A 25,390-nucleotide genomic window follows, 5' to 3' on the forward strand; every position below is an offset into this window, starting at 1 on the left:
AATTAATTATTTTTATATAAATATAAAATTTATTTTTATATTTATTTTAAATTTATTATTATTAATAATTTTATTTATAATAATAATATATTTTAAAATATTATTTAAATATAAATATTTAAATTAAAATTTAATAAATTATAATTAATATTAATAAATTAAAAAGTTAAATAAAAATTTATTAAAAATAAATAATTAATAAAATAATTAAAATATAATTATTTTAGAAATTTTTTTAATATAATTTAATTATTTAAATTATTTATTTTAATATTAATTTTTAATAAATAAATAAATAAAAAATTTATTAAAATTTTAAAAATTTTAAATTTAAGTTTATTTATTAAAAATTTTATATATTTATAAATAATAAAATCTTATTATTTAATTATTTATATTAATAATATTATAATAATATATTTTAAAGTTAAAATAATAATTTATAATAATTCTTAAAAATCAAAATAATAAAAAATTATAAAAAATAATTAAGTTAATTAAATTAATTTATAAATATTAATAAAATAATTAATTTAATAATTAATTTTATAAAATTTTTAAATTAAAACTTAATTATATTAATAATTAAAGAAAAATTATTCTTTTATAAAAAAATAATTTTAAAAAAAATTATTTATTATTATTAAAAATAATTAAAAATATATAATAATTATTATATATTTAAATATAATATTTATAATTTTATAATTTTTATAATTTAATAATAATTTTAATTTATAATATTATATAATAGTTAATTAATTAATTTAATTTTTAAAATATATAAAAGGATATATATTATAATTATAAGAAAATTATTTTTTTAAAATTATAAATAATATTTTATTTAATAATAATATATTTAATTAAAAGAAATTATAAATATATATAATAAAATTATTTAAAGAAATAATAAATTAAAAGGTTAATAAATATATTAAAAAATTAAAAATTTTAAATATATTAATATATATAATTATTAATTATAATAAAAAGTTAAAAAAAGATATATAAAAATTAATTATAATAAATTAAAAAATATAATTATAAATAATTTTATAAAAATTTTATTTAAAAAATTATATAAATATTTTAAAGATTAATTAAACCTAATTAATATTAAAGGTTTTTTAAAGATAAAAAAATTATAAAAATTAAATAAAAAAATAGCTATAAAATAATAATAATATAGAAATAATTAAAAGTTTTTTTAAAAATTAAATTAAATTATTAATATTTTAAATAATAAAAAAATATTTTAAATAAAATTAATTTATTAATTATATTTAAAAAATATTAAATAATTTAAAATTTTTAATTTCTTATTAATAATATATTTTAATAATATTAATATAAATAATTAAATTATTAAAAATATTATTAATATTATTTTTTTAATAATATATATTAATTATATAATATTATTATTAATTTAAAAATTATTTTTATTATTTTTATAAAAAGAATTTTTAAAAAAATTTATTAAATTAGATTTTTTTTTTAAATTAAAATTATATTTTTTTAAAAAATTTTTTTATAAAAATAATAAAAGAAAAAATTTTATAATTAATAATTTAAATTTATTAATAAAAATAAAATAAAATTAATTTTATAATATTATATAATTAAAAAAATAATTATATAAAAATTTTTTTAAATTTTTTAAAATAAAATAAAATTTAAATTTTTTTTTAATATTTTTTAATATTTTTATATTAAATTTATTATATTTTTATTTAAATTAATTTTAAATATATAAATATATATATATATATATATATAATTAATTAATTAATTAAATTAATTAGATTATTATTATAATTATATATAATAATTATTATAATATAATTTTTAAAATAAAATAAATATAAATTATTTTTATTACTATTAATAATAAAAATAAAAATCGTAAATTATAAATATTAATAATAAATTAATAAATAATATAATATAATATATTATATAATATATAATAATATTTATATATATTTATATATTATATAAATATATTATATATTATATAAATAAATTATATATTTTAATAAATAAATATAATTTTTATAAAAATTATAATATATTAATAATAAACCGTATAAATTTAATATATAAATTATTATAAAAAAATTAAAAAAAAATATATTAAAATATAAATATAATGTTAAAAAATAAAAAATTTTATAAAATAAAATTTTTATTTAATAAAATTTTTTATTTATATTTATATTAAAACTATTAAATTATATTTATTATAACGGTTATATTAGTTATATAACGGTTACTTTAATTGTAACGGTTTTAGGAAGGTAACCCGAAACTTATTGGGGGCATTATTTTATACGTATAATATTAAAAAAAATTTTTTTTTTTTTTAAATATTTTTATATATTTTAATTTTTTTTTTTTTTAAATATTTTTATATATTTTAATTTTTTTTTTTTTTTATTTTTTTATATTTATTTTTTTCAATTTTATATTTTAGTTTATTAAAAAATAACTAAAATTATATATTAGTTTAAATTTGATTTAATCTAACTATCATGGTGTACGGGTTAATGGTATATGTAACTTTATTAAAATAAAAACTATTAAAAAACCTTTTTTATATTTTTATCGATATATTTTTTAATTTAAAGTTTATAATAAATCCGAATATATTATTAGAATTGTTTTTTTAAAAATTTTATTTTAATATATTTTAGTTAAATTTAAATTTAATATATAGGTAGAAAATATTTAAAATAACTATAAATACTTTTTACCCCTAACATTTTTAAAATAAGGCAAAAACCATATCAAATTTAAATACTTTTTATGTAGAAAGCTAAAAGACTAATAGTTAGGGGTTAAAGTGTGAGAGTCAAAGGATTGAGATGAAGGAAAACTGAAACTGAAACTAGCAATTTCTGAAAGATACGGTATATCAGCTCTATGAATAAGGAGAGCCATTCGAACATACATTCAATGCCACAAGACCATGTACTGTATCTTTACGTAGCCCTTTCCATTACCACTCAATTCAGCAGCCACAAATTACCATTAGCACTGGTATATTATAGAAAAAAAATGGCTGATAAAGTTAAAGAATTAGCTCTACTGCTACAAAAGACCTAATACGTGTAGCAAAATTAGATGGTAAAGGCAGCAACTACACTGAAGCTAAAGGAGAGGCATTAGACTTACTCGAATAACGTTGCGAGACTAGCGACTAGGAGGGCGCACATGGGAGATTGGGAAGTCATTATGGAAGATACAGCAATTGAATCATAGTGCTTAAACTACATAAGTAACATGGTTGGCTTCCGATTTATCTTTATATCGGGCACTTTCACCTAGGTAAGTCCTTCTTACCTTACTTAGTTTGACTACAGTGCCGCAACACAAGTCACAAGTAAGTTCAAAAATAAGTTTAAATCCCCCTATGGTCAACTAAAATGGGTTGACTTATTTTTTTCTTAGGCATTGCTAGGCGATAAATGTGGTCTCATTCTGTTATAAGAAGGCGTGGTCGATGGTTTTTTCCTAATTAAAATCGGCTACTCGACGTTACTGCCAACTAGATAGAGTAATATTATAGGTACCTGATAAAGGTTAAGGATAAGAAATTGAAGATCTACCGTGTTAGGCGAAACTTTAGTTGTGCGTCTCTCGAAGCAAATACTATAAACATTTAAATAGCTACCTAGCTTATAGCCACTAATAGACGTCAACGCCATCGTCATCATTAGTTTGATTACATGAATAGTGCCTTCACATTAATACGAAAAGACATCTATAATAAAGTGGAATTCTACGCAACATTGATAACATAGTCGTAAGTAGTATAATTGAAGTTGCAATGTTATGTAATGACGGCACCAATATCAACTCATATTTCTCATCCACCAATACGCAGTCTAAGGAAGAAAATAATATCCCAAGAAAGCGATCATAATGCAACACTCCTCGTAGTTATAACTCGCAGCGGAGACATTCATAACCGGCTGAGTCACTATCTAACAATAGCTTCCCGACTGCCAACTCAAGTCTACTCGACAGATTTGTAAGACCGTTTACCAGGGTAAAATGCCTCCGTCGAGATGTACCATCCCATTCTTCTCAATATCAGCATCCCTCTTTCCTAGGACGATATCCGCCAGAGCTGTGGCTGGCTCCTTGGGGTCTCTGGCACCCCCTTTGAGACGCATCTCGCGACCCTTCTCTCCGGTCAAGTTACTGACGCACCATCCAGGGTTGAATGCGAGAACCTTGCAACCCCACTCGGCAAAGTTGAATCGGTGGCAAGCAGCCAACATATTGAGCGCCGCCTTGGACATACGATAAGGGTCCCCGCGGATGTTTCGGTACTCGTATTCCGGGTCTAGTCGAGTGGTTACAGAGCCCTGTTCCGAGGATACGTAGATTATGTATGGATTTGCCGATTTCTTTAAGAGTGGCTCCAGTGCCTCTGTTACCATCACCTGACCAAAGAGGTTGGTCTCGAAAGTCTCACGAAGAGCAGTTAGCTGGTCGACTGGCTGATAGATTATAACACCGGCGTTGTTGATCAACACATCTAGCTTTCCAAACTGAGTTTCGATTTGCTGTCTAGCCGCGTCGATAGATTTCTGGTCGGTCACGTCGATCTGAATCACAGATATCGGTCCTTTTAGAGAGCTCTTGCGAGTCGACTGTAACTCCTCTAAAGCCTTTTTGCCCTTTTCTACGGAGCGGCTGCCGAGTAGGATATGAAAATCAGCCGACGTATTTGCTAGAGCAGCAACAGTTTCGTAACCAATTCCGCTGCTGGCCCCTAAGCTAAGATCAGTCTCTTGTTTTTATACTTATATCGAGTGACCTACCGGTGACTAGAATGATAATCTTGTTAGAAGCCATTGTAAGTTGGTACTGTTTCGTGTGAAGTTGAAATAATTAGATATATGTTTGTAGCTGAGATCATGAGGTGGACAAGCTTAGGGAGAGGCTGATTTATACAAGATATATATATATCCTAATGTTGAGATGGAGATTATTCAAACCAATGTATAAAGTCCGCTAACTGCGAACTGATACCTCGACGTGCACCTTTCAACTTCATTGGTAGGTATGTACGAGCCATGTTACGCCTGAGCTTCCCATTCATAGACTTATATGCAGGTCTATTTCAAGGGCATAGGAAATCGAGAGGGCTTCATGCGTGATGGCATTTCTTTAGTGAAATAGTCTGCGTATTCTTGTTGCTATCTGAAAGTCTATCGAATATACCATTGAGTGAACTGATTCTCTCATACCTCAGTTGTCCACTAAGTGGTTAAGGTGTATGGTATTTACCCCTTCAAAGCGCCAATGTCATCTTGTCGTTTGGCATTAATGGTTCCGCGGAGACCGCGACTGCACCGCAACCTCATATTTTATACTCTAGGTCAGTCCTGATATCGTATAGTGTCGAGTCTTGATTTGGTTTAAAGGCCGCATTTACCTATCAGGATGATGCTGAGATAGCACCTTAAGTCCGCATTATCTTGAATTTTAAAGTCACTGCCCAATACAATCACCGTTTTTAATGATAATGTCCAAAGACCAGAACTAAAGTCAACGTCATTGAACCTTCATACGCTACGCTGTATTCTCCGGCGGAGATAAGATACTCGGACATTCTTTCATTGTCCGAGTCCGGGAGGATAACCATCCACGAGAATATTAAATTAATGGACCAATGAATAAGATGAGTACTTAGAGACGGCAATTAGAATCTTTATTTGTCTCAACTAGGTATTATACCTAGATAACATCGTACGGCCCATAGCGTATCAAAGTGGTTTAGTTAGTGAGTTCATGGTATGGCTTCATGGCTATTCATAACTTTGGAGATAGATATATATTACCAATCTTCTAATTTATCATTTGAGAAAGCTTCGATATGACTTATACTTCTTTCCATAGATTAGGTACCAAGTAACGAATTATACCCCGTTGGCGATAACCCCCACTCACGAAATATTTATTCCAATTAAATGATAATTACGTATAAATACAATCACTGGTTAGAGAGTGCATGAGATCTAAGTGTATAATAATGTTCATTTAAAAACTAAAAGCCATTACTGCTACTTGTAGATCAGTGATCGTTTAATACAGTAGCGAAGTTAATTATGTAATATAACGAGCCAAGTTACTAAGGCTAGCTCTTTGATGATAGTATCGAGATAAGATATCAGTTCGATATTATTAGAACTTGATCCAAGAAAATAGTTTTCATGTAGATTAAACTTGTTAATTTAATTATTCCAACCTCTTTTGATAAACGACTATGATCTGGTAAGCGAAGTGCAATTCTCCTTCAAAGTACCAAGCTTAAACGAGCCAAGTTACTATAAGCTAATTGCCAAATTATATACCTAACAATGATTCAAAGTCGGAAGCTCTATGACACTATCGCGTAATGCGCCAATTATACGGGCGGTTCTCTGAGGATCAAAACTGCTACAAGTGAATATAAGGCTGAACGAAAAAGATAGAAAAGTCGGTTCTCCGGACCCCGAAAGTTAACATTATCGGCTCCCGGGCTTACCGGGGTATCATCCGAAGTGCGAAGATGATATATATTATGGTAGACCTTGTTGATTGGATCTTGGTATGAGATCGCTTTTAGCTCAATTCGTTCTAGAATCGTATGTTGCTCCAATTATTTCCCAGCACAGCCAAAGATGGTACCTCCCGCACCTCGGGATCTGATTTCGGGGCTTGAAGATTGAATAATGACGTTGGTTTCCACAACCTTCAATAGATTTCACCATGCTAAGGCCAATTGCGAACGTGTCGCACTGAGCTGTCTTTTGATATCACTTATAAGCCGAATTAAATTAAAATGCTCCGCCCATTAATACTACGCTCCTCTTCAGCTTCGGAACGCGAACCCAAGGTTGTTGGCGGGATAATAAATGATGTTTTTTTAAGATAGATTGGCCGTGCCTCCGACTCGGAAATCTCGTTGGTCCGAGAGCTACAAGACCCTGGTCCACGGAGCCCTTTTATTCCCCGTTAGGTGGTCAGGTTTATATAGGTTGCAGGTATGGCCAGTTTCCAAACTCTAACGGACGCAACCTGACACTTGACATTCTCTAAACCTTGAATGTGACCATGAAGCCGGACAGGGAGTTCAAAGTTATAATCGCCGGCGGCGGCATTGCCGGCCTAACTCTTGCTAATATGTTGGAGAAATTTGGCTTAAACTATACCCTTTTAGAATCTCACTCGGAGATCGCACCCCAGGTGGGTGCTAGTATAGGTTTATTTCCCAATGGTCTACGAATCCTCGACCAGATAGGATGCTATGAGCAGATCCTCGAGGTATTCGAAGGCGAGGATCTCTACAAAAGGTCGTACCTACGAGATAGGAACGGCAAGGCCCTCTCCATCCTCTATAATATGAGGGGCCATTTTGAACGGCGGTACGTATCCCGAGACATATGACACCGGCAGATAAACCCTAATAATTATTGCAGACACAGTTACGGATTGCTCTTCTTCGATAGACAGAGGCTCTTACAAATCTTATATGATCATCTCGAGAATAAAGACCAAGTGCTGTTGAATAAGAAATTTGCTACCGCCAGTTTAACAGATGAGGGCGTTAGAGTTACGTGCGCGGATGGCTCTGTATACGATGGCACTCTCCTCGTCGGTGCGGATGGTGTCCACAGCGCTGTCCGATCTACTATGATTGCCCTTGGCAATAAGATCCGGCCGGGCTCGTTCGATCTGAAAGAGCAGGACGGCATTCCTTGCTATTACAGGTGTAGCTTTGGTATCGCCCAGCACGTGCCGGGTTGGATAAAAGGCGAACAGCATATCGTGCTTGGCCGACGACAGTCTCAGCTCGTTGTTTCAGGACCCGAAGACCGTGTCTACTGGTTCCTGTTCGACAAGCTACCGGAGATAAAGTATGGCAAGGATATACCCAATTATACCAAGGAAGACGAGGCAGACTTTATCAAGCATAATTTCAACGTACACATTACTGAGAAAGTCACGCTTGGTCAAGTATATAGCAAGCGTCTCTCGTCAACTCTAACACCGCTGCACGAGTTCGTTTATAAGAAATGGTTCTTCGATAGAATCGTAATACTGGGAGACTCTGTTCACAAGGTATGTCGGCTCATTAGAATCGAGTATTCATTTTCGTCTACTATCCTAGCTTTATTAATCTAACTACGTTGCCAGCCTAATCCGATCGGCGGTCAGGGCGCTAACGGTGCTATCGAGTCCTGCGCGGAACTCATCAACGCGTTGCTACGTAAGAGAGACGATCGGGGTGGAACTCTCGACGGTCTATCGAATCGGGAAACCGAGCAGATCTTCCAGGAGACCCAAAACTCCAGGCAGCAGCGGGCACAGATGGTTGTCGATCTATCTCATCAGCACCAAGCCCTTAACGCTCACGAAAATTCGCTATTGTCTTCGTTAATCTTCAGTTGCCTAGTGCCTTTGACTGGCAAGGAGGGTCAGCTGAGTCGAAATGTACATGTTTATACTGATGCTGCGATGGTGAAAGCGCTCCCTGTTCCCGAGCGAGCCCGAGCGATTCCTTACCGCGACGAGCTGCCAGCGATCCCTTTAAGCAAGAATTCCTTCTTCGTTCGAGGTGCCTTGGTTGGCGCTATGAGTCTTGCCTTACTCGTCACCACAAAGGCTTGGCGACTTCCGTTTACCGCGATCGAGGACTGGGTAGCTAATGCTCCTATCGTGATACGATGGTTTGGCGAGAATAACATGTCAAAAGCGCTGAACATGTACGTATCGGTCCTGGCGATACCGATGCTAGATAGAGACCCTTCCACCAGGTTACATCTAGTAAACTTTCTTTCCCAGCTCATATCTCCGCTCCTCGTCTACTGCGTCGAAGGGTACCGTGTGGGGAATCAAGTAACCCCTCTCGCCCTGCCGTCGGCGTATTCGGTTGGAATGCAGCTTCTAGGCATCGGTCGCATCAGCCCGGCGCACACCATTCTAAGCAGCTTTTTCACACACGAACTACCAACCGGCCGCTCTATACCCGTAAGCGTAGCCAAGTCTTTGATTCCTGCTGTCACGCTCGGCTTTGTAATTCCGACTATCTTCGTCTTCGTACCCGTTCCTAGCATGAAAGGTTGGCAGAATCTGCTAGCATTATGGCAGTTCGCGCCGCCCTTGTTCAATATCTTAACCAACGTCTTCTCCGCAGGCCTCGAAAGGTGGCAACGCGGCAACAAGTCCGTAGCAGAATACGAAGAGGAGCATAAGTATGACTGCTACGAGAAAAAGGACGTACCTATTCTTAAATCGGTCTATACGTACGCTTTTACCGTGCAAGCTACAGCCCACATCGCCACCCTCTCGTACGCCTGGATGCATCCGGGTATCTCAATCGCCAAGACTTTCTTTGGTCTTCCGAATCCCTTTTCTTCTTCTTGGAACTTACCAGACGTCTTCGCAGAGGTAGCCACATTTTTCAGGTACGATATGGCAGTCGCGGTTGCGTCCTTCTTAAGCGGCAATCTGTACTCGATCTGGGATCTACGCCGCCTCGGATATATCAAGACTACGGAGGCAATCAAAGCTGGCCTGGCCGTAGTAGCTGGCCAATTTCTCGTCGGCCCAGGTGCTACGTGGGCAGGTTTATGGTATTGGCGAGAGGAAAAGCTAGCTAACTTAGATACCCAGAAGAAGGGAGAGAGCCAAAAATAGAATCCGAATATACGGAAGACGGAATAGAATGAGTTTGACAAATTCCTCTACACCGATTAACCTGTCAGGTAATAAGTGAGTTAGGGGAAGATTCAGGGGAAGACAGCTTAGTCAGGTACCTGTCAAATGTACATGTAGTTAAATTTTAGCGCGGTCACGTGCATGACGGTCATACTGAGTCAATAACAATCAGAACCTACGACGCTTCTGACACTACTGATTCTCACATCAGCTAGCCTCTTGCGGATGGAAAGAATTACCACGATGGCAGGTATATCGTCGAATATAAATACGGCCAAAGACCGTCGCTGTTTACCGGTGGTAATAGATATTCTAAAATAGGCTCTTTCATTCAAAACATAGATACTCATATAGAGGTTCAAAAATAAAACTCCTTAGATGACACCAGCAGTTTCAAATACCACATCTTCTAATACCGTATCACGAACTGAAAACGATATGAAGGATTTGCCAGACTATCCCTTACCGCTAGGCGTCCATGCTGTCCCGCTCGAATTCTTAGACACGCGACCCGATGATGAACTCGACAATGATATCATGCATCCGAGGCCCGTCTCGAGCGAGAAGAATGTCTGGTTCTTCTGGTATACGGGCTACGAGACGATGCATCCGTACACAAAACGAAACGTGCGCGCCTGGCATCGGCGCCTGTCGAAGCGCGGCTGGACGGTGCGGGTTCTTGACCGCGCGTCGGGCTCCCTTTCTAACGTGGCTAATTTCCTTGACGTCTCGGACCCGCACACATTCCCGCGAGCATTTACCGAATCTACCATCGGCGGTCGTTACGCTATGCAGCACGTGTCGGATCTCGTGCGGTGGCCGCTGCTACTTCGGTACGGCGGCGTGTATGCGGACGTTGGTCTAATGCAGATCGGGGATCTGGATAGGCTGTGGAATGAAACTGTCGCCAATCCTAACTCTCCCTTTGAGGTACTTTCGTATAACGTGAACGGTGGCTTAGCCAACTATTTTCTTGCGTCGCGCCCGGGAAATCCATTTTTTGATAGGTGTCACCGGCTATTTCTTGCTCTGTGGGCCGAAGACGGCGGGAAGACGAGCACCGACGGGATGCATGCCAGCCCGCTGCTTAAAGGTGTCCCTCTTATGAGCAGCTCCTCTACGATTGTGGAAGATGGAAAGGTTATTGGGTCCGACGAGTTGCAGAAGATGTTAAGCGACTATATCGCCCAGGGCCAGGCTACGTCGATGGTCATGGGCTTGGTTGACGACGAGGACGGATGGGACGGGCCGCAATACGCTGCGAAACATATATACGCCATTGATTATATGGAAGGATCTCAGCTGATCAACGAAGTTACCAGTTGGGATGGGAAGAAGGCGTTCCATCTCATGTCGCTCCCTCTCCCGAAGCGCGACGAAGTAGAAAGCCCCGAGCAGAAACAGGCGCGAGAGATTGTAGAGGCTTGCCTGCAGAGGAGCTTCGGGTTCAAGCTCGCGCACGGTTTGATAATAAGGGTATTTAAATATACGCTAGGATCGCTGTGGAGAGATCACGAGGGCTCGGACGACGTGCCGGGGACCTACGCACATTGGTTGAGATACGGGACGGCTTACTGGAATCAAGACGAGCTTCCACCGGCTTTGTATTTTGAAGTTATAGAACCATTTAAGAGAGGTCCTTTATTAAGGGAGAAATAACTTGAAAATAAGAACTCTACGATTTTAGTCTCCAAATATTCTCATGTTTCTCATATTTACTTGACATGACTTTATAACTTCAGCCCAGTGATTATTTCAGAGGTATGTAAACTGCGATCGATATTGGGCCGAGACATATCAAGATATTTAGATGTTAATGTCATTCTACCCCACTATGAAGTGTAATCGGTTCTATTCCGGAAATATACGAGAATAATTAATAGTTAAGATTTACTTTGAGATATACCGAATTTATAAAGGTTATTATTATAAAAATCATTTTTTAAAATAGGAAGTTCGTTTATGTGTGGCCTTTTATAGTTTTTCATTAGGTATGTTTTTTAAATGTAGATAGATTTTACCATGCTTGTATTTCTATTTTTTTCTCGAAATATGTATCTTTTTATTTCTGGATTTTTCTATCCTGAGACCAAAAGGTCAATAAATACATGATAGATCAAGATGCCTGACTCTTGACCGTGACATTTTCCCTTATAAGTGAGGATAATAAGTCTTCCTTTTAGATAAGCAAAGGTGTTGAGGATAAAAATATCGAGAGTAAAGATACTGAACCTTTCTCTTGAGTGCTGAGCTGTGGGTAAGGGTGTTGAGTATATTGGAGGTAGAAGTATCGAGTGTTAGATAGAAGTGTTAAACTGTATTAAGGGTATTGTAGGTGAAGGTTTTAAAGTTGTTAAGAGTAAAGGCTTCCAAGCCTTTTTCTTAGGTGGCGAGTCCTCCTTTTAGGTAGGTAATGGTATTAAGGGTAAGGGTGCCGAGTCTTTCTTTTAGGTGTTAAGTATTAAATGCTGAGTATTAGGTAAAGATTTTGAGGATATTGAAGATATTTAATACATCATCAGTTTCGCGATAGCCTCATTTCCCTGTTTCCTTGTCTTTGTGTTTATTTCCTTATTGGGTATACACCACCAATCACATACCTTGCCGACCGACATTACCATCTGGGATGCCCTCCAGTTGTGTCAAATACGAGTAAAGATTTCCTATTCGAAATATATGCTTTATTACCTTATGCAAACTTTTCCTGTCTTACAAGAAGTAGGAAGAAAAATAAATAAACGACAAGGGAGGTAGAATTCTATTAGGGTATAAATGATTTAAGTGTAGATTTAACAGTAGATCTACTAGGAATAGGTATATAAGATGTATAACTACAGTACTTCCGTGAAAGGGGGAAATTGATAGTTTAATATATCCTATTGCCAAAGCTATAATACCTGATAAATATCAGGTATGGCGCGGTGTAAACCTTAGGCTTTTGTGTTACCTAGGGGTTAGCCTCAAGTACAAGTTACGACACATCGAAGTGAAAGATTATTGTAATGAGTCAGGAAAAGCTGGCGAGACTTAGGTTGCCGCCTCAAAATCTATTACTGGGAATCTCCATCTGGAAACTCGCTAATCATTACCATCATTACCTTAGATGTTCACTAACGCCGTCCCTGACCATGATCGTCCAGATGCATTCATGCCTTAGCGATAGGGAGGATTCCCATACCCACCTCCCCATTGCTGCTGTCCGTAAGACGAATATCCTTGCGGGGGCGGTGGTGCTCCGTATCCTTGATCGGGGTAACCTTGTGACGGCTGTGAAGCGCCATAATATGAGGCGGCTTCACCCTGAGGCGGTGCTCCGTAGCTCTGCTGAGGATAATTTTGTTGGCCGTAACCCTGATGCTGAAGTGGAGGCTGGCCGCCGTAACCCTGCTGAGGAGGCTGGTGTGGTGAATAGCCGTAACCCGGGCTCGGTGCCGGATGTCCTTGAGAATGAGAAGACGTCGGGCGACTCGATCCGTAACCAGATTCAGGGCGCAGCGTCTCCCCTGCACCCATGGCGTTGAGATCTCTCGTGGCGCATTGCGACCAGAGCGAACCGGAAGGTTTGCCGTGACCCAGCTGCTCCATGAGTCCCCCGTCGAAGATACCACCACCGTGAGAGTGACCCTTCTGTCCCGATAAGACGTGGTTCTTACCGTTCCGTACGGATTCGGAGCCTAGCACGCGGTTGAGATCGTGACGGCGCGGGTGCTCGTCAGCCCACTTGCGTACGGTATTAAACATCTCGCGCTGGATCTCGACGCGCTCATCTCTAAGCGCCGGGTGATGGAAAGCGCGTAAGACGTCGCTGACGACTTCATCTACCGGCACACCAGGATTGTCCCAAGCGTAGAGAACTCGCCTAGACATTTTATTAACTTGTTTTCCATATTTACTAAGGTACTGATGAGTTTCGAGAGTATACTTACGGAACGACATATTGCAGGATCGTTGCGGCGATTCTTCCGGCGCACGGGTTTAGAACGTTTGTGAAATGGTCCTTAGAGAGCATAGAGTGGGTTGGGTCGGTGCAATGAGGATTCTTCCACGGCTCCAGCTGCGAGTTGGCGCTGGCGCTGATGACGCCGGAAGAGCCGTCTTTCAGCGCTTTGGTGACGGCGTTTATTATAGGCCTGACGAACGGAGCTAGCAGACCGAGGACAAACGCGGTGAGAGTCTCGCTGATGTGTTCGAGAAGACTCTCCAAACCTGGAATTTTAGCGATACCTCTGTTGATCGACTTTACGATCTTGTCGCGGAATTCTAAGATGGGGTAAATCTGCTTGGAAACCTTGACGGGGTCGAAGTTCTCACTCATTCCGGGGACGACATTTTGGTTAGATCGCGTGCCAGAGTACGTTTGCTGCTCGATCCGCCTCTCTTGATCATCGGCCATCCTCTTCAAATTGCGCGCCTCCGAAGCCATTCCGCCTCCGACGCCGGGTAACTGGCCGACGAGAGAGATAAAATCGCCCGCGCCGAATCCACCCCCGAATCCCCGTGTACCGCTACCTCCCGACGGCCCGGAAGACTGCTCCGAGTTCTTCAAAGCAACATCCAGCTGGTCGACCTCGGATTGCGTAAAGTGGTCGTTGGCTTCTCCTAGTACGGAGTGTAAAAAGTCGACGCCGCCAAAGGTACCCGTCACTAAGGGAAAGACTCGTTTTCCGCGTAGGTTAATCTCGGAGCTCGATCCGCAATGAGGAAAGACCTCGTGGTAGCCGAGTTCGCGGAGGGCCAGCTCGCAGTAGTTGCTATGGGCGCTAAAGTCCTCCATGCAGTGAAGCGCCTGGCCTAGGCATCTCAAGGCTTCGCATAGGTCCTCTTCCTTCCCTTTACCGTGAGAGCCGTGGTTGTACAGTCTACCAAAGTGAACGCTCCGACCGAAGCTAAATCGGAGGTAACCGGCGCTGGTTGCCCAACTTCCTTGCTCGTTGGCGATGTAGTTCTTCATTCCGGTGCGCGGGTCGATCTCCGTCTCGACAGGAATGACAGGTCCTCTCAGCCGCTTATCGAAAGTCCTGGCGTCCAAGCCGTCGGCGTATCCGAGAGGGTTATCGATATGTTCTTCTGGACGGTAAACGCCGAGGCGCTCTTCCGTAACTTCGAACTCCTCGGTAGCATAACCGTTAGCTAGGAATGACAGGACCCAGACGAGAATACGGATGGTGGCGGCGTTGACTCCTTTCAAGCTTCCGACGTCGATGGCCTGGGAGTAGTCGCGGAGCCAATTCCCGAAATATGTGCGCTGAACCATTAGCGTGGTCCACTTCTTCCCGTGAAGGAAAGCGATCGTCTTGAGAGTATCCTCGATATCGCCGTGGCGCCAATTGTGACCTTCTACCTGAGCGATGGAGGGGATGTTACCGGCGCCGAAAGCATCAGCTCTACCGGGCATCGCGATCAGGATGACGGCCATGATAAGCAGCAGGCTGCCTGAGCCGAAGTGATATGAAGCCATGGCGCGTGCCGGCCTAGTGACTAAATTCTCTCTATTTCCCTTAACGAATAAGATGTGTTTCCGACAATTGGATAAATGATGATAGAGACGTACGATGATGTGTGGAAGAACTTGAGAGAAGAGATGGCGGGGTAATTCTGATAGGTACAAAATTATTGTTACAAAATATTGCACAATGCCGATGTAAGAATTTAGAGGGAGTTTTAACCTAGTGTGATAGGAAATTGATTTCGGGAACGATGCCGACGTGAGCTGAAAGAACCTGTCACCTGGAAAGCTAAGCCTTAAATCGCAACATCATCATCCAATCAAGTTATCGTTATCCCTTACCCGGCATGGCCGCTACTGCGTCGATGAAGTCATACTGACCGTTATTAGGTGGCTAGCTGAGGGGTATTGTATGTAAGTGTTAGGTAGTTAGGTACCTATAAGTAATAAGGTTAGGTACCTCGCTGAATAAGTACCCATGTATATATGCTACCTTATGTCTTATGACATGCAAATATGACTCGACCTTTAATAACCGTCGAGTATGCAAGTGCAGCCCTATGTCCGGAGATGGTTTTAGCTGAGGCTCTCGGGAGACGACACAACGTTACTGCGGTTACTGCGGGAATAACAACTCGGCGGGTTTCCTAATCGGGCTATATTCATAGAAATGACAGTTGCGATTTCAAGTTGCTGCCAAACCGTAGGGAACCAAGTTTAAATACTTACAGGTAGTAGAGGTGTTTGAATCTTTCGGGTAACGAGTCTCATTAAAAATCTATAATAGTACAATACGTTTACAATCTTCTACTTTAGTACTTTACAATCGCAAGTATAGAATGTATCAGGCAAAGGCTCGTAGGCTATTAGTTATCTATTAGTTATGTATTACGGATGATCTATCCGAAATAAGTCCAATCTTAGAGCGTTGAGGCGCGTTTTATAGGATTATTTGGCGGAGAAATAGGCGAGGTAAGGCTTGGAATTTCGACTGGTCGGAAATTTTATTTGCCTTGTCTCACGTAGAACAAATTATTAAAGGCTATTCAAATGTCAACTAAATATCTGGTCTGGAGAATTCGCCACGCGTCGTGTTGAGCATATCAGTGCTGAACCTTATAGATTGGCTACGAGTTCAGCTGAATAACATTTGTCGACCGCTCTCTAGCAGCGTACAATGCGTAGCTAGGTAATTCTTGGTAAAGCTCGACAATGACAAAATCAGAATCTATAAATCGGAATTTATAAATCAGAATCTAGATTAGGCAGGCGATAATGTAAGAGATAGGCCTGGTAAGGCGATCTTAGCGTCAATGGTAGATGGTCATAAATGAGGATCTGTAGGATCTCTAGTATCTATTATGTATGAACCTACAAGTAGCTTATGTATAGGTATATCTACCTGTATGTACCTCACCTTAGGTACCTAACCTAGGAGTTACTCTCAAATCATATAATCATCCTGGCAATAGAATTTTTACTGCCCTCGAGGAAATCTACCAATGTTATAAAAGTGCAATTTAGATATGATCCAATCTAGAATCTAAGCGGTTAAAAATTACAAAATAGGAAAGTCGACATAGCCACTTATGAGCTATATCTGTGGGGAATAACCTACGGAGTTGTGATCACGCCTTTGATGACCTGCTCGCCTTAAAAGTCTTGGTATTGGCTGGGGGAAATGAGGCTCTCGGTGGACCCCAGCTGATGTGCCGACCGATGGCTCTATATGTTCGGGGCTGCCACATCTTAGCGACCCTCCATTCTCGATTTTCTGCGGTGCAGCAGTGGTCCGCCGTTTCGGTAACGACCAATGTAAGAGGCTCTGTCTGCAGGATGCATAAGCCGCGCGAGAAAACCTCCAGCTGTCGCGATGTCAACCCAAAAGAGTGTGGATGAGTTACTAATCCGGACCGAGGGGTTGCACGCAGCTAGCAACTAGAACCAAAACAGTCACGACGACGATCCTGTTATTGATTCAGCTGCATAAATGGCGGTGGCCTCGGTCTTGTAGCCTAGTCTTGCCCTCGCACGACAGTGGCCTCGACCGGTACCATCCGGCGACCTTGTTAGTTTCTTGACAAGGCTCTCGGGACGATCTGCGTTGCACGAGTCTGCCCCTAACCACCATTTCGGGGTGGTCGCCGAGTCATAACACGACCGAGTTAGTTCTCCGGTAGCTGTAGCGGTAACAGGTACGCTGGGAGTTGCAGGGGGGGGATCGCGCCATCATGTTGGATGTACGACTGTGTAACCGAGTCCGAAATTGCTCGACGCCGCCATTCCTTCCAGCCATAGGCGGTGCCTGACATATTTCTTACTGCTTAAGTGAGCTGATTTTATGCATGATGGGATGACTACACAACGGGTATTTACTGACAGGTCGCAACGTGCGTGCTGCTTAGGGACGTTATGGCAGATGCGGTTGGTCGATCCTGCTGCCGTGTAAACATATTCACCGCCTCGAAAGCCGCCTTATTTCGATGAGACGCCAGTTATACGGTAAAGTTTACGCGAGATGTCAAAAGTGGATTGCACCAGCAAGCGCCGATGACGAAGATGACGTGAAGGTAGTCCTATGGGGAACAGCAGCACAGCAGCACAGCTGGGGTAGTTTCCAGAACGTCGGGATCGCTGAGCGCCTCTTGAAGACGTCGGCAAAGTCCCTAGGGGCTTGTCTCCTTCTCTTGCGCCCAGCAGAACATCTTGCCGAGCCAGCCTCGCTGTGAAGACCTCGCTTCCGCATCTAGCAAGCAAGCATTGCACCATCGCGTTGATCCTTCGGATGGGGAAATGTGAGGCGTTGTTTATCGTACAATGAGTGTGGATTCACCAAAGCGCCCGATCGGGTCAATTTCAAGATCGGTTCGTCTCGTTTTGCGGTGGTGGTGATACATGCAAGCTCGTTTCAGTCTGGCAGCCCGACTTGATGCTAGATGCGTCTTCCCATTTTGATAGGCAAATCCGTGAAACGGTACAAGGCGGAAGCACCCCTTGTTGCTCAATGGGGATATGCGCCTTCAGATGCAAGAGTCACAGCTTGCAGGAGGAAACCATTAGCGGGCTGACGAGAAACTATTTCGTCAACTTACACAGCCCTACGAGGCAGGTCCTTCTTTCAGGTGCTTCGGATCAGCGGAATAATTGCCCGCCCTCGATTGTATGGACAGCTGTGTCCTGCGAGGGTTGCCTCTAACTCTTGATACGCATCCCTCGTGGTCTATCATCGGTGATCTTGTCAGCACCTTGCGTAATCTAGCGGGCCGTCTTCTGTTTCCAAGAACTGTGCTTAGTATAGCTCTGCATTAAGTGTAATGTAGGAAACCTGCGCAAGATATGGAAATAGATTCTCTGAAGCGGACTAAGCTTCGAGAACTTCTGCGTATGGAGTTTCGCCGAGGCAGTGCATGCGAGGGGTATAGGATAATAAGTGAGAAAGTCATATATAAAGAAGACTCCAGCCATGAATTCTGTGATAACTCGACCACACACGACACAAACACAAGTCTTCTTAGACACTTATCTTTCAACTAAATCTCTTTGAGACCGAGACGCCTATTCCGTCTTCCCTCACCACAAAACAAAGCACGCGCTCCTACTATATAGCTATCGCTTTAACCAAAAGAGACCTCTGCAAGATGACTCTCACTCTCTGGAAAGATATCTCCCCTATGGGCCAGCCGCTCCGGCAGCCGTCCAGCAAGTCTCCGCACGTTCTAATCATTGGTGGCGGTGTCACTGGGTTAATATCGTAAGTCGATCGATGCCTGGTTTCTGATGAAATCTGTAGGTTACGATGCTGACTCTTGGGTCCTAAGGGCTTGGGTACTGCTTGATAAAGGATACCGCGTTACTATCGTCAGCAGCGCGTGGGTGAACGATGAGCAGCGCCTGACGTCGCAGATTGCAGGCGCCCTTTGGGAGTTCCCGCCGGCCGTATGCGGTCAGCACACGGACAAGATCTCGCTGGCGCACTCTAAGCATTGGTCTATGACGGCGTACCACATATGGGATGGGATTGCTTCCATCCCGGCCCTGAGCGAAGCCTCCGGTGTGCGTATGATGCCATCGGATTTCTTCTTTCCGGAGCCCGTGGAGAGCGATAAGGCTCAAGTCTCCAAGATGACAGAAATCATGGCCAGCGGCGTGAGGGGGTTCTATCGAGGGGCCGACATCATAGACGAGCGAGGAATCGACCCGTCGTACGGAGCGGTTGACGCGTACGAGCTTCTGGCGCCCGTGATCGATACTGATAAGGCCATGGTTTGGCTGACAGAGCTTGTCGAGAGCAAAGGAGCTAATCTTGTCACTGAAACGATCCGACACGATCTGGTAGAAATCGAAGACACGCTGCGATCTCGGTTCGAAGCTGACGCCATCGTTAACTGCACTGGCCTTCAGGCTCAAGAGCTCGCCGGCGACGAGAGCGTGTATCCTATCAGGGGTGGTCTCATCCGAGTGATTAACGACGGCACGGACTTCCCGAAAGTGGACGCGGCCTTAACCATTACCGCAGACGCGGCTCATTCCGCTAATGAGATCATCTTCCTCGTACCTAGAAACGACAACATTCTTCGTAAGCATCTGACTCCTATTCGGCCGAGATGCGTATGACTAGGGTTGCTAACTTAGACGGCAGTGATCGGCGGCATAACCGAGCCGCATGAGTGGGATTTAGACCTCACTCTAAACACTCCTATCATCCGTAGGATGCGAGAGAGATGCGAGAGATTCCTCCCCGGGTTAGAAAATGCCAGGGTAGATCCCGAATATCCGTTCGCGCAAGGTCTGCGTCCCTTCAGAGGCCAGAACGTAAGGGTCGAGCGTGAACTCCGCAGGACGGGTAGCCGCATCGTTCATTCCTACGGGCACGGAGGCGCGGGCTGGAGTCTTTCGTTTGGCTGCGCACGAGACGTCGCAACGCTTATCGATGAGGCCCTCGAGGGGGTCCCAGCTCGACCGATGAGCGAAACGGTCTTCGAACGAAAAGCAGCGGGATTCCAAAGGCCTACGCCGAGGCGTTGAACGATCCGATTACGTCTCCTTTGTTTTCTTACACTTCTCTCGGCGTCAATATCATTAAAATGGGGCACGGAGAGGGCGAGCATAGGGTTGGCGTCCATATTCCATAGACCAAAGTTCCTTATTCTGTCATCATTTCCGATTATGTATCAGATACATCAAGTCGTATGACAACGTTCCATTATAGAAATTAAGCAGTAATTGCGAAAGAGAATCTAGCGGTGACCTATATCAAATCGTCTGACCACCATGTAGGATAGTAGTAGCGAATGAGGTTGAAGAGTGGGAATACCTTATAGAGGACGTTACTAACGACGATGGCAGTTGAATTGGTTCTTACAAGATTGGAACGGGTAGGGCTGATGGCTGATGGCTTACGCTCCGAACCGGCAACCAGGTATGTATGAGAGACTGAGTAAGCAGGTAGATAGATATAGGTACGTGATAGACTGCGAAGCTGTATAACCCTACGTACTGATGAGGTACAGTACCTGCGTCATACGTAAGAATGCCGGCCTGGCCGTAATGATCTGATAGTCTCACCGCAGAAGGGGAGTCACACGGAAAGAAATGAAGTCTAAGATGCATATCACGTGAACACGATGATACGCGCTATGAGCTCACTTATTGACGGAGATGCTTGTTTTTCTCGTATGGAACGGTAACAAAAGGCGTGCAGCTGGTTGGCATACCTATCTCAAGATTCCGTCTTCGGAGATGTTTTGGTACCAACGAAGCAGGTGAGACGGATTGACTTACTCGAGGTAAGCTTTGCGGTGAGAATGACATTTCCGTCAGGCTCGGTACTGATTCAAGCACGTATAAACCGACCTTGAGAGTCAGGCACATCAAGCAAGAACTTTGAGAGTTATATAAGGAGCGAGGTCGCAAAGATTCTCTGTGCATATAAACACCATAAATTTCACTTGTCAAGTTCAACTTGAGCTAAACTGGACCATATTGGGTTTATAACTCTGATAAAACAGAAACAAAACCAATGGTAGAATTGCAGGTAAAAAGAGAAGAGAAGAAAAAAAAGAGGAAGAAAAGAGAAAAATAAAAGGTAAAAGAAAAGAAAGGTCCTCGCTGACTTCTATTCGGCAATGGAATTGATACAAGTTATCTGTTTCATCTTGTCATCTTGGGATACGCCAATGCTATGTCTCATCTCGACAAGACTTCAATAGTAGAGAGGAGAAAGATTGATGTACGCCTTGGTACGGGGGGTATTGGCGGTCATTATGAGGTGGGTTATGTCACATACCTACTATGTATGTATGTACATATTGTGTCGGGGTTCGGTCCTAGGAAAAGATCTGAGATGAAACCGGTACGGAACCGGAATACCTATCCCCGCTGTTAATCCCGCCGTGAGCGAGATTATAAATAGCGGGCTGGTAGGAAGCTAAACCTTTTTAGTTATAGCGTTTCCCAATTCTCCATCTTTCTGCGTCATTCTGCCGAGGCGTTCCCCAGGCACCTCACCGCCCGCTACCCCAGTACGATACGTACATAGTACGTAGGTTTCCAAGTATTACTGTACATTACCCCGTACATCATCACCACACGACTCAAATATTAGGTCAATATGCGCTGGTGTTGTACGGAAGTCTCTGGAATGAAAGCGACATGACTTATTAGATTGTAACATATTTCTATTGAGTTCTCTCTTTTTTTTTTTTACTCTAAACTAAACTCCTAAACGTTTTAAATTTACTCAAGCTATGCGGTTAGACTGTTGATCACGAGCAATTAAAATCTTTATTGATATATGTACCAATGTACATGTTTCTAAGGCGACCTACCATACCTAAAGGACGCAAAGACACAAAGACGCAAGGCTTCCATGCTTTTATGAATGTAACTTCTGATACTTGCCGGCTGCATACTAGTACTAAAAATCGAACGATACGTGACGACTAACCCAAAGTAAGGCGGTTGCAGAAGTACTTGAGCTGGGGTGGGTACGTGTACCTATGTGCGAGCCGCTAATACCTTGTAAAGGATAGACTTAGCTACGTGCAGAACTAAGGCGAAGCTCCACTAAAATGTAAACCAGAAATACCCCTACCGTTCGAGCCTGCCCTAACGTACATAGTGTATGTATAGATGCAGACTTTATTAAAAGGGCGAGCCATCGAGGACAATAGCCTGGTTCGCCGTTCCGTCCAAAAAAAAATCCAAAAATCCAAACCCTTTTCCAACCGTTGTCAACTCACTTCTTAACCTCCTTTTTAACTTTACATCTTCAAATACCTATTGCTTACCAGCTGTGGTATCTCATCTCCTGGTCCCAGTATTCACTTACTATCACTTATTTTCGCTGACAAGATGAGATTGATACTACGTCTTGCCAATATGACCGGTACTCTCGATTCTCTTTGATCTGGCGTCTGCCGGACCGGACGACATCTTCCAACTCATCTTCCTATCAGCATCTTCACTTGAAATACGAAATACGCACTCCCCCCCAATCTTACTTCTTCAATACTTCGCTTCTCCGCCTACGAAGTAGGGTATTGACCGGACAATTCGGAATCAACCGCCGCGCCTCGCTTCCCTTGCAGAATACACCATCAGCCTAGGCGCATGGAAGACATGCTATCTTGGCGAAGCCAGGATCGCAGCGAGGACTCGGAGTCCTTGCAAGATCGTAAAGACGTAACTTATAGCGACGAGAAACTCGAATCACCTCACGTGATGGGGGTTAGTACGGAGTCTCCTGATGTTGTTCTTCGGGAAGCATATATTTCCGCAAAGGACATAGCTGTTGAACGACCACTACTCTTTTCTGGCGCTCCGCCCGTCAACTTTGCCATGGTTCTTCCTGGCTTATATCGAAGCGGTTACCCAAAGTCTACGGATTATCCGTTCATTCAGACTCTCAAGCTTAAGACCATTGTTACCCTAGTCGGAAAAGATCTCCCCGATGGCTATCAGCAGTTTATTGATGCGAACCGTATCAAACATCAAATATTCGACATGGCAGGCACGAAAAAGGCAGAGATCCCCATCAAGACCATGCAGTCGATCATCTCCATCGTCAGCAATCGGGAAAATTATCCTCTGCTCATCCATTGCAATCAGGGCAAGCACCGGACAGGATGCGTTGTCGGTATCCTGCGCAAGACTAAAGAGTGGGACACGGCCAGCATCATTCGAGAATATAGCAAATATGCAGAGCCGAAGATTAGAGAGACGGACGTCAAATACATTACCAACTTTAAAATAGCCGATATTCCGAGAGTTGTACCTAGGTTGACCGGGGCGCCGTACATTGTGCGGACGTTTTATGGCATGGTGATGCTGGCATCCTTTACCTTGTCGGTTTGGATGTACTCGGGCGCCAGGCTCCTAATACTCACAACGACATAACTATCGATGGCGCCGCTTCTATGATAGGATGGTATAGAAGGTTATATCTCCACGTATGTCCGAAGAGGCAAAATTAAAATAGATAAGCCCCAATGAGATTAAACAGATTTCGTATAGAGTTAGAGTATTATGCTCAGGATAGAGGGGAGAGTGGAGGGAAGAGGAGAGCAGAGATTTGGGGTAAAAGCTACACCATATGAGGCGTTGAGAAAAAAAAATTGATGGCATTTCCGCGGGTTTGTGATACAGGGGAGGGCTTTACCGGTGGCCGGTTTAGGAGACGATCAAGAGCTGAGGTGTCTCCTGGCGTTCGATTAAGGGTTGGTTCCGACGGACAACTCCGTCGCATCTTTGATTTATTTTCTTTTGTCCCAAGGGTTCGTGGTTTCAACAGTTCGCCAGGATCTAAATAATAGAATTGGAGACGCCTGATTGCAACTAGGATCAATTAGACAGAAATGTTAAAGGAGTGTCATAAATATTAATTAATACAATCGCATTCAGAACTATACTTCATTACACGATTCGAAGAGCTTTACTAATGTGTGACCTTGTATTCTGTGATACGCCCAATCTAGCTTTATACACGTACAGGTAGATATATGTACAAGTGATCTCTAGACCCTCCTATGAGATATTCGTACAGTATCATGTTTTTCATTTCTTTCTTTAACGCTTTTCATTCACGCTAGAATCCCAACTCGCCCTTCTACTCGACCCAACGCGGGTTATCTGTCCTCTCGGCTTTCTCCTTCTCTCGATCGCCTGTGCCATATACCCACCCCGCAGCAATAGTGTTGATGATTCCTATACCAACGGCAGAGCCCCTAACCAACCCCTTGATAGAGAAGCGATTTATAAATGTGCCAGGTCGCCTTCTCATGGCGAGTAGGGCGTACGTGCCGCTAGCAGCAGCATTGATGCCTGCGCTATCGATTTTGAAGCCTTGGAGATTTGCATAACTAGAAAAGAATAGGATAGGTACGAAAAGCATTGGTCGAATTTGTAGTGGGCGAAAGTGCATGGCCGTTATTAAGGTCGCGAGACCTGTAGGGGCGAATGGAGAATCTACCGTGCGTATTAGCTACCTACATAGACAGCTAGTTATATGTTCACGAAACAGATGGTAGTAATGTTAGGAGAGAGAATACGTACTTCCCCATGCTTCAAGGCGCGATCTTATAGATCTAGATGGCTCTAGTGTTGCCATGATTTAGAAACCGTAGTATTAGCTTGATATTTTAAAAAGTTCCCCTTATTTGGTTTTTTGGGGTTTTTTTTTTATTTAGTGTTTAGAAATTCTCAATACTAGATTAAAATTCAATAGAGATAAAGCTTGACATCAATGACGATATTGAGGCTCGGTCAGATATAAATTCTTATTATTCTATTGGATAGAGACTTGAATTATAGTGGGGTGATTAGGATAGTAAGAGTTATCAGTTACATGTCAGCATGTAACTACCAGCCACAACAAACGTGTTCTAGACCTTTTGAAGCCACATATGTTTTAATAGAGGTACTTCTATCACCTATCACCTAATCAATTTTGTTAGGTAACCTTTAACCTAAGCACTTTAGATTCTAAAGCCTTGAGAGAGAATCGTAGAACTTTTGAACTTTTGAACTTACGAGTTCTCGTCTCCCATTTTCTAGCCTCGATTTTTAATTCGACGACAACTTCGACCGCCTACGTTCCTCTAATTGGGCTTGGTCAAGTTTCGCCTCCTAGATTTTGCGCTACCTTTGTAGAACCTTTTTTTATTCGTCAATAGGTTTTCGTTTGGTACATCTGTTCGTTATTCATTATTCGTCATTCGTCAT

At 41.6% G+C, this 25,390-nt stretch overlaps 7 protein-coding genes across 7 annotated transcripts; 4 read left to right on the forward strand and 3 right to left on the reverse strand.

The window, feature by feature from the left end:
- Positions 1 to 4,049: 4,049 nt before the first annotated feature.
- GL218_00001 (3-keto-steroid reductase) lies at positions 4,050 to 4,872 on the reverse strand (the record flags this gene model as incomplete). The annotated part of the gene is made up of 2 exons (XM_033576409.1): positions 4,050 to 4,789; positions 4,839 to 4,872. 2 exons carry the CDS (start codon positions 4,870 to 4,872, stop codon positions 4,050 to 4,052), a joined length of 774 nt encoding a protein of 257 aa, XP_033441614.1.
- Positions 4,873 to 7,116: 2,244 nt separating this feature from the next.
- On the forward strand, positions 7,117 to 9,702 carry GL218_00002 (FAD-dependent urate hydroxylase; the record flags this gene model as incomplete). Its single annotated transcript, XM_033576410.1, has 3 exons — positions 7,117 to 7,427; positions 7,482 to 8,124; positions 8,200 to 9,702. The coding sequence occupies 3 exons, from the start codon at positions 7,117 to 7,119 to the stop codon at positions 9,700 to 9,702; spliced, it is 2,457 nt and encodes an 818-aa protein (XP_033442027.1).
- Positions 9,703 to 10,161: 459 nt separating this feature from the next.
- GL218_00003 (uncharacterized protein) lies at positions 10,162 to 11,382 on the forward strand (the record flags this gene model as incomplete). Its single annotated transcript, XM_033576411.1, has 1 exon — positions 10,162 to 11,382. The coding sequence occupies one exon, from the start codon at positions 10,162 to 10,164 to the stop codon at positions 11,380 to 11,382; it is 1,221 nt and encodes a 406-aa protein (XP_033441615.1).
- A 1,494-nt stretch (positions 11,383 to 12,876) lies between these two features.
- Positions 12,877 to 15,181, reverse strand: GL218_00004 (uncharacterized protein; the record flags this gene model as incomplete). The annotated part of the gene is made up of 2 exons (XM_033576412.1): positions 12,877 to 13,582; positions 13,650 to 15,181. The coding sequence occupies 2 exons, from the start codon at positions 15,179 to 15,181 to the stop codon at positions 12,877 to 12,879; spliced, it is 2,238 nt and encodes a 745-aa protein (XP_033441611.1).
- Positions 15,182 to 18,807: 3,626 nt separating this feature from the next.
- GL218_00005 (putative D-amino-acid oxidase) lies at positions 18,808 to 20,194 on the forward strand (the record flags this gene model as incomplete). The annotated part of the gene is made up of 3 exons (XM_033576413.1): positions 18,808 to 18,920; positions 18,988 to 19,745; positions 19,809 to 20,194. The coding sequence occupies 3 exons, from the start codon at positions 18,808 to 18,810 to the stop codon at positions 20,192 to 20,194; spliced, it is 1,257 nt and encodes a 418-aa protein (XP_033442264.1).
- A 2,586-nt stretch (positions 20,195 to 22,780) lies between these two features.
- Positions 22,781 to 23,566, forward strand: GL218_00006 (uncharacterized protein; the record flags this gene model as incomplete). The annotated part of the gene is made up of 1 exon (XM_033576414.1): positions 22,781 to 23,566. One exon carries the CDS (start codon positions 22,781 to 22,783, stop codon positions 23,564 to 23,566), a length of 786 nt encoding a protein of 261 aa, XP_033441612.1.
- Positions 23,567 to 24,275: 709 nt separating this feature from the next.
- Positions 24,276 to 24,776, reverse strand: GL218_00007 (uncharacterized protein; the record flags this gene model as incomplete). Its single annotated transcript, XM_033576415.1, has 2 exons — positions 24,276 to 24,634; positions 24,722 to 24,776. 2 exons carry the CDS (start codon positions 24,774 to 24,776, stop codon positions 24,276 to 24,278), a joined length of 414 nt encoding a protein of 137 aa, XP_033441613.1.
- Positions 24,777 to 25,390: the final 614 nt, after the last annotated feature.

This window comes from Daldinia childiae, assembly GCF_008694065.1.
Source record: "Daldinia childiae strain JS-1345 chromosome Unknown Scaffold1, whole genome shotgun sequence".
In the NCBI taxonomy this organism is placed as follows: Eukaryota; Fungi; Ascomycota; class Sordariomycetes; order Xylariales; family Hypoxylaceae; genus Daldinia; species Daldinia childiae.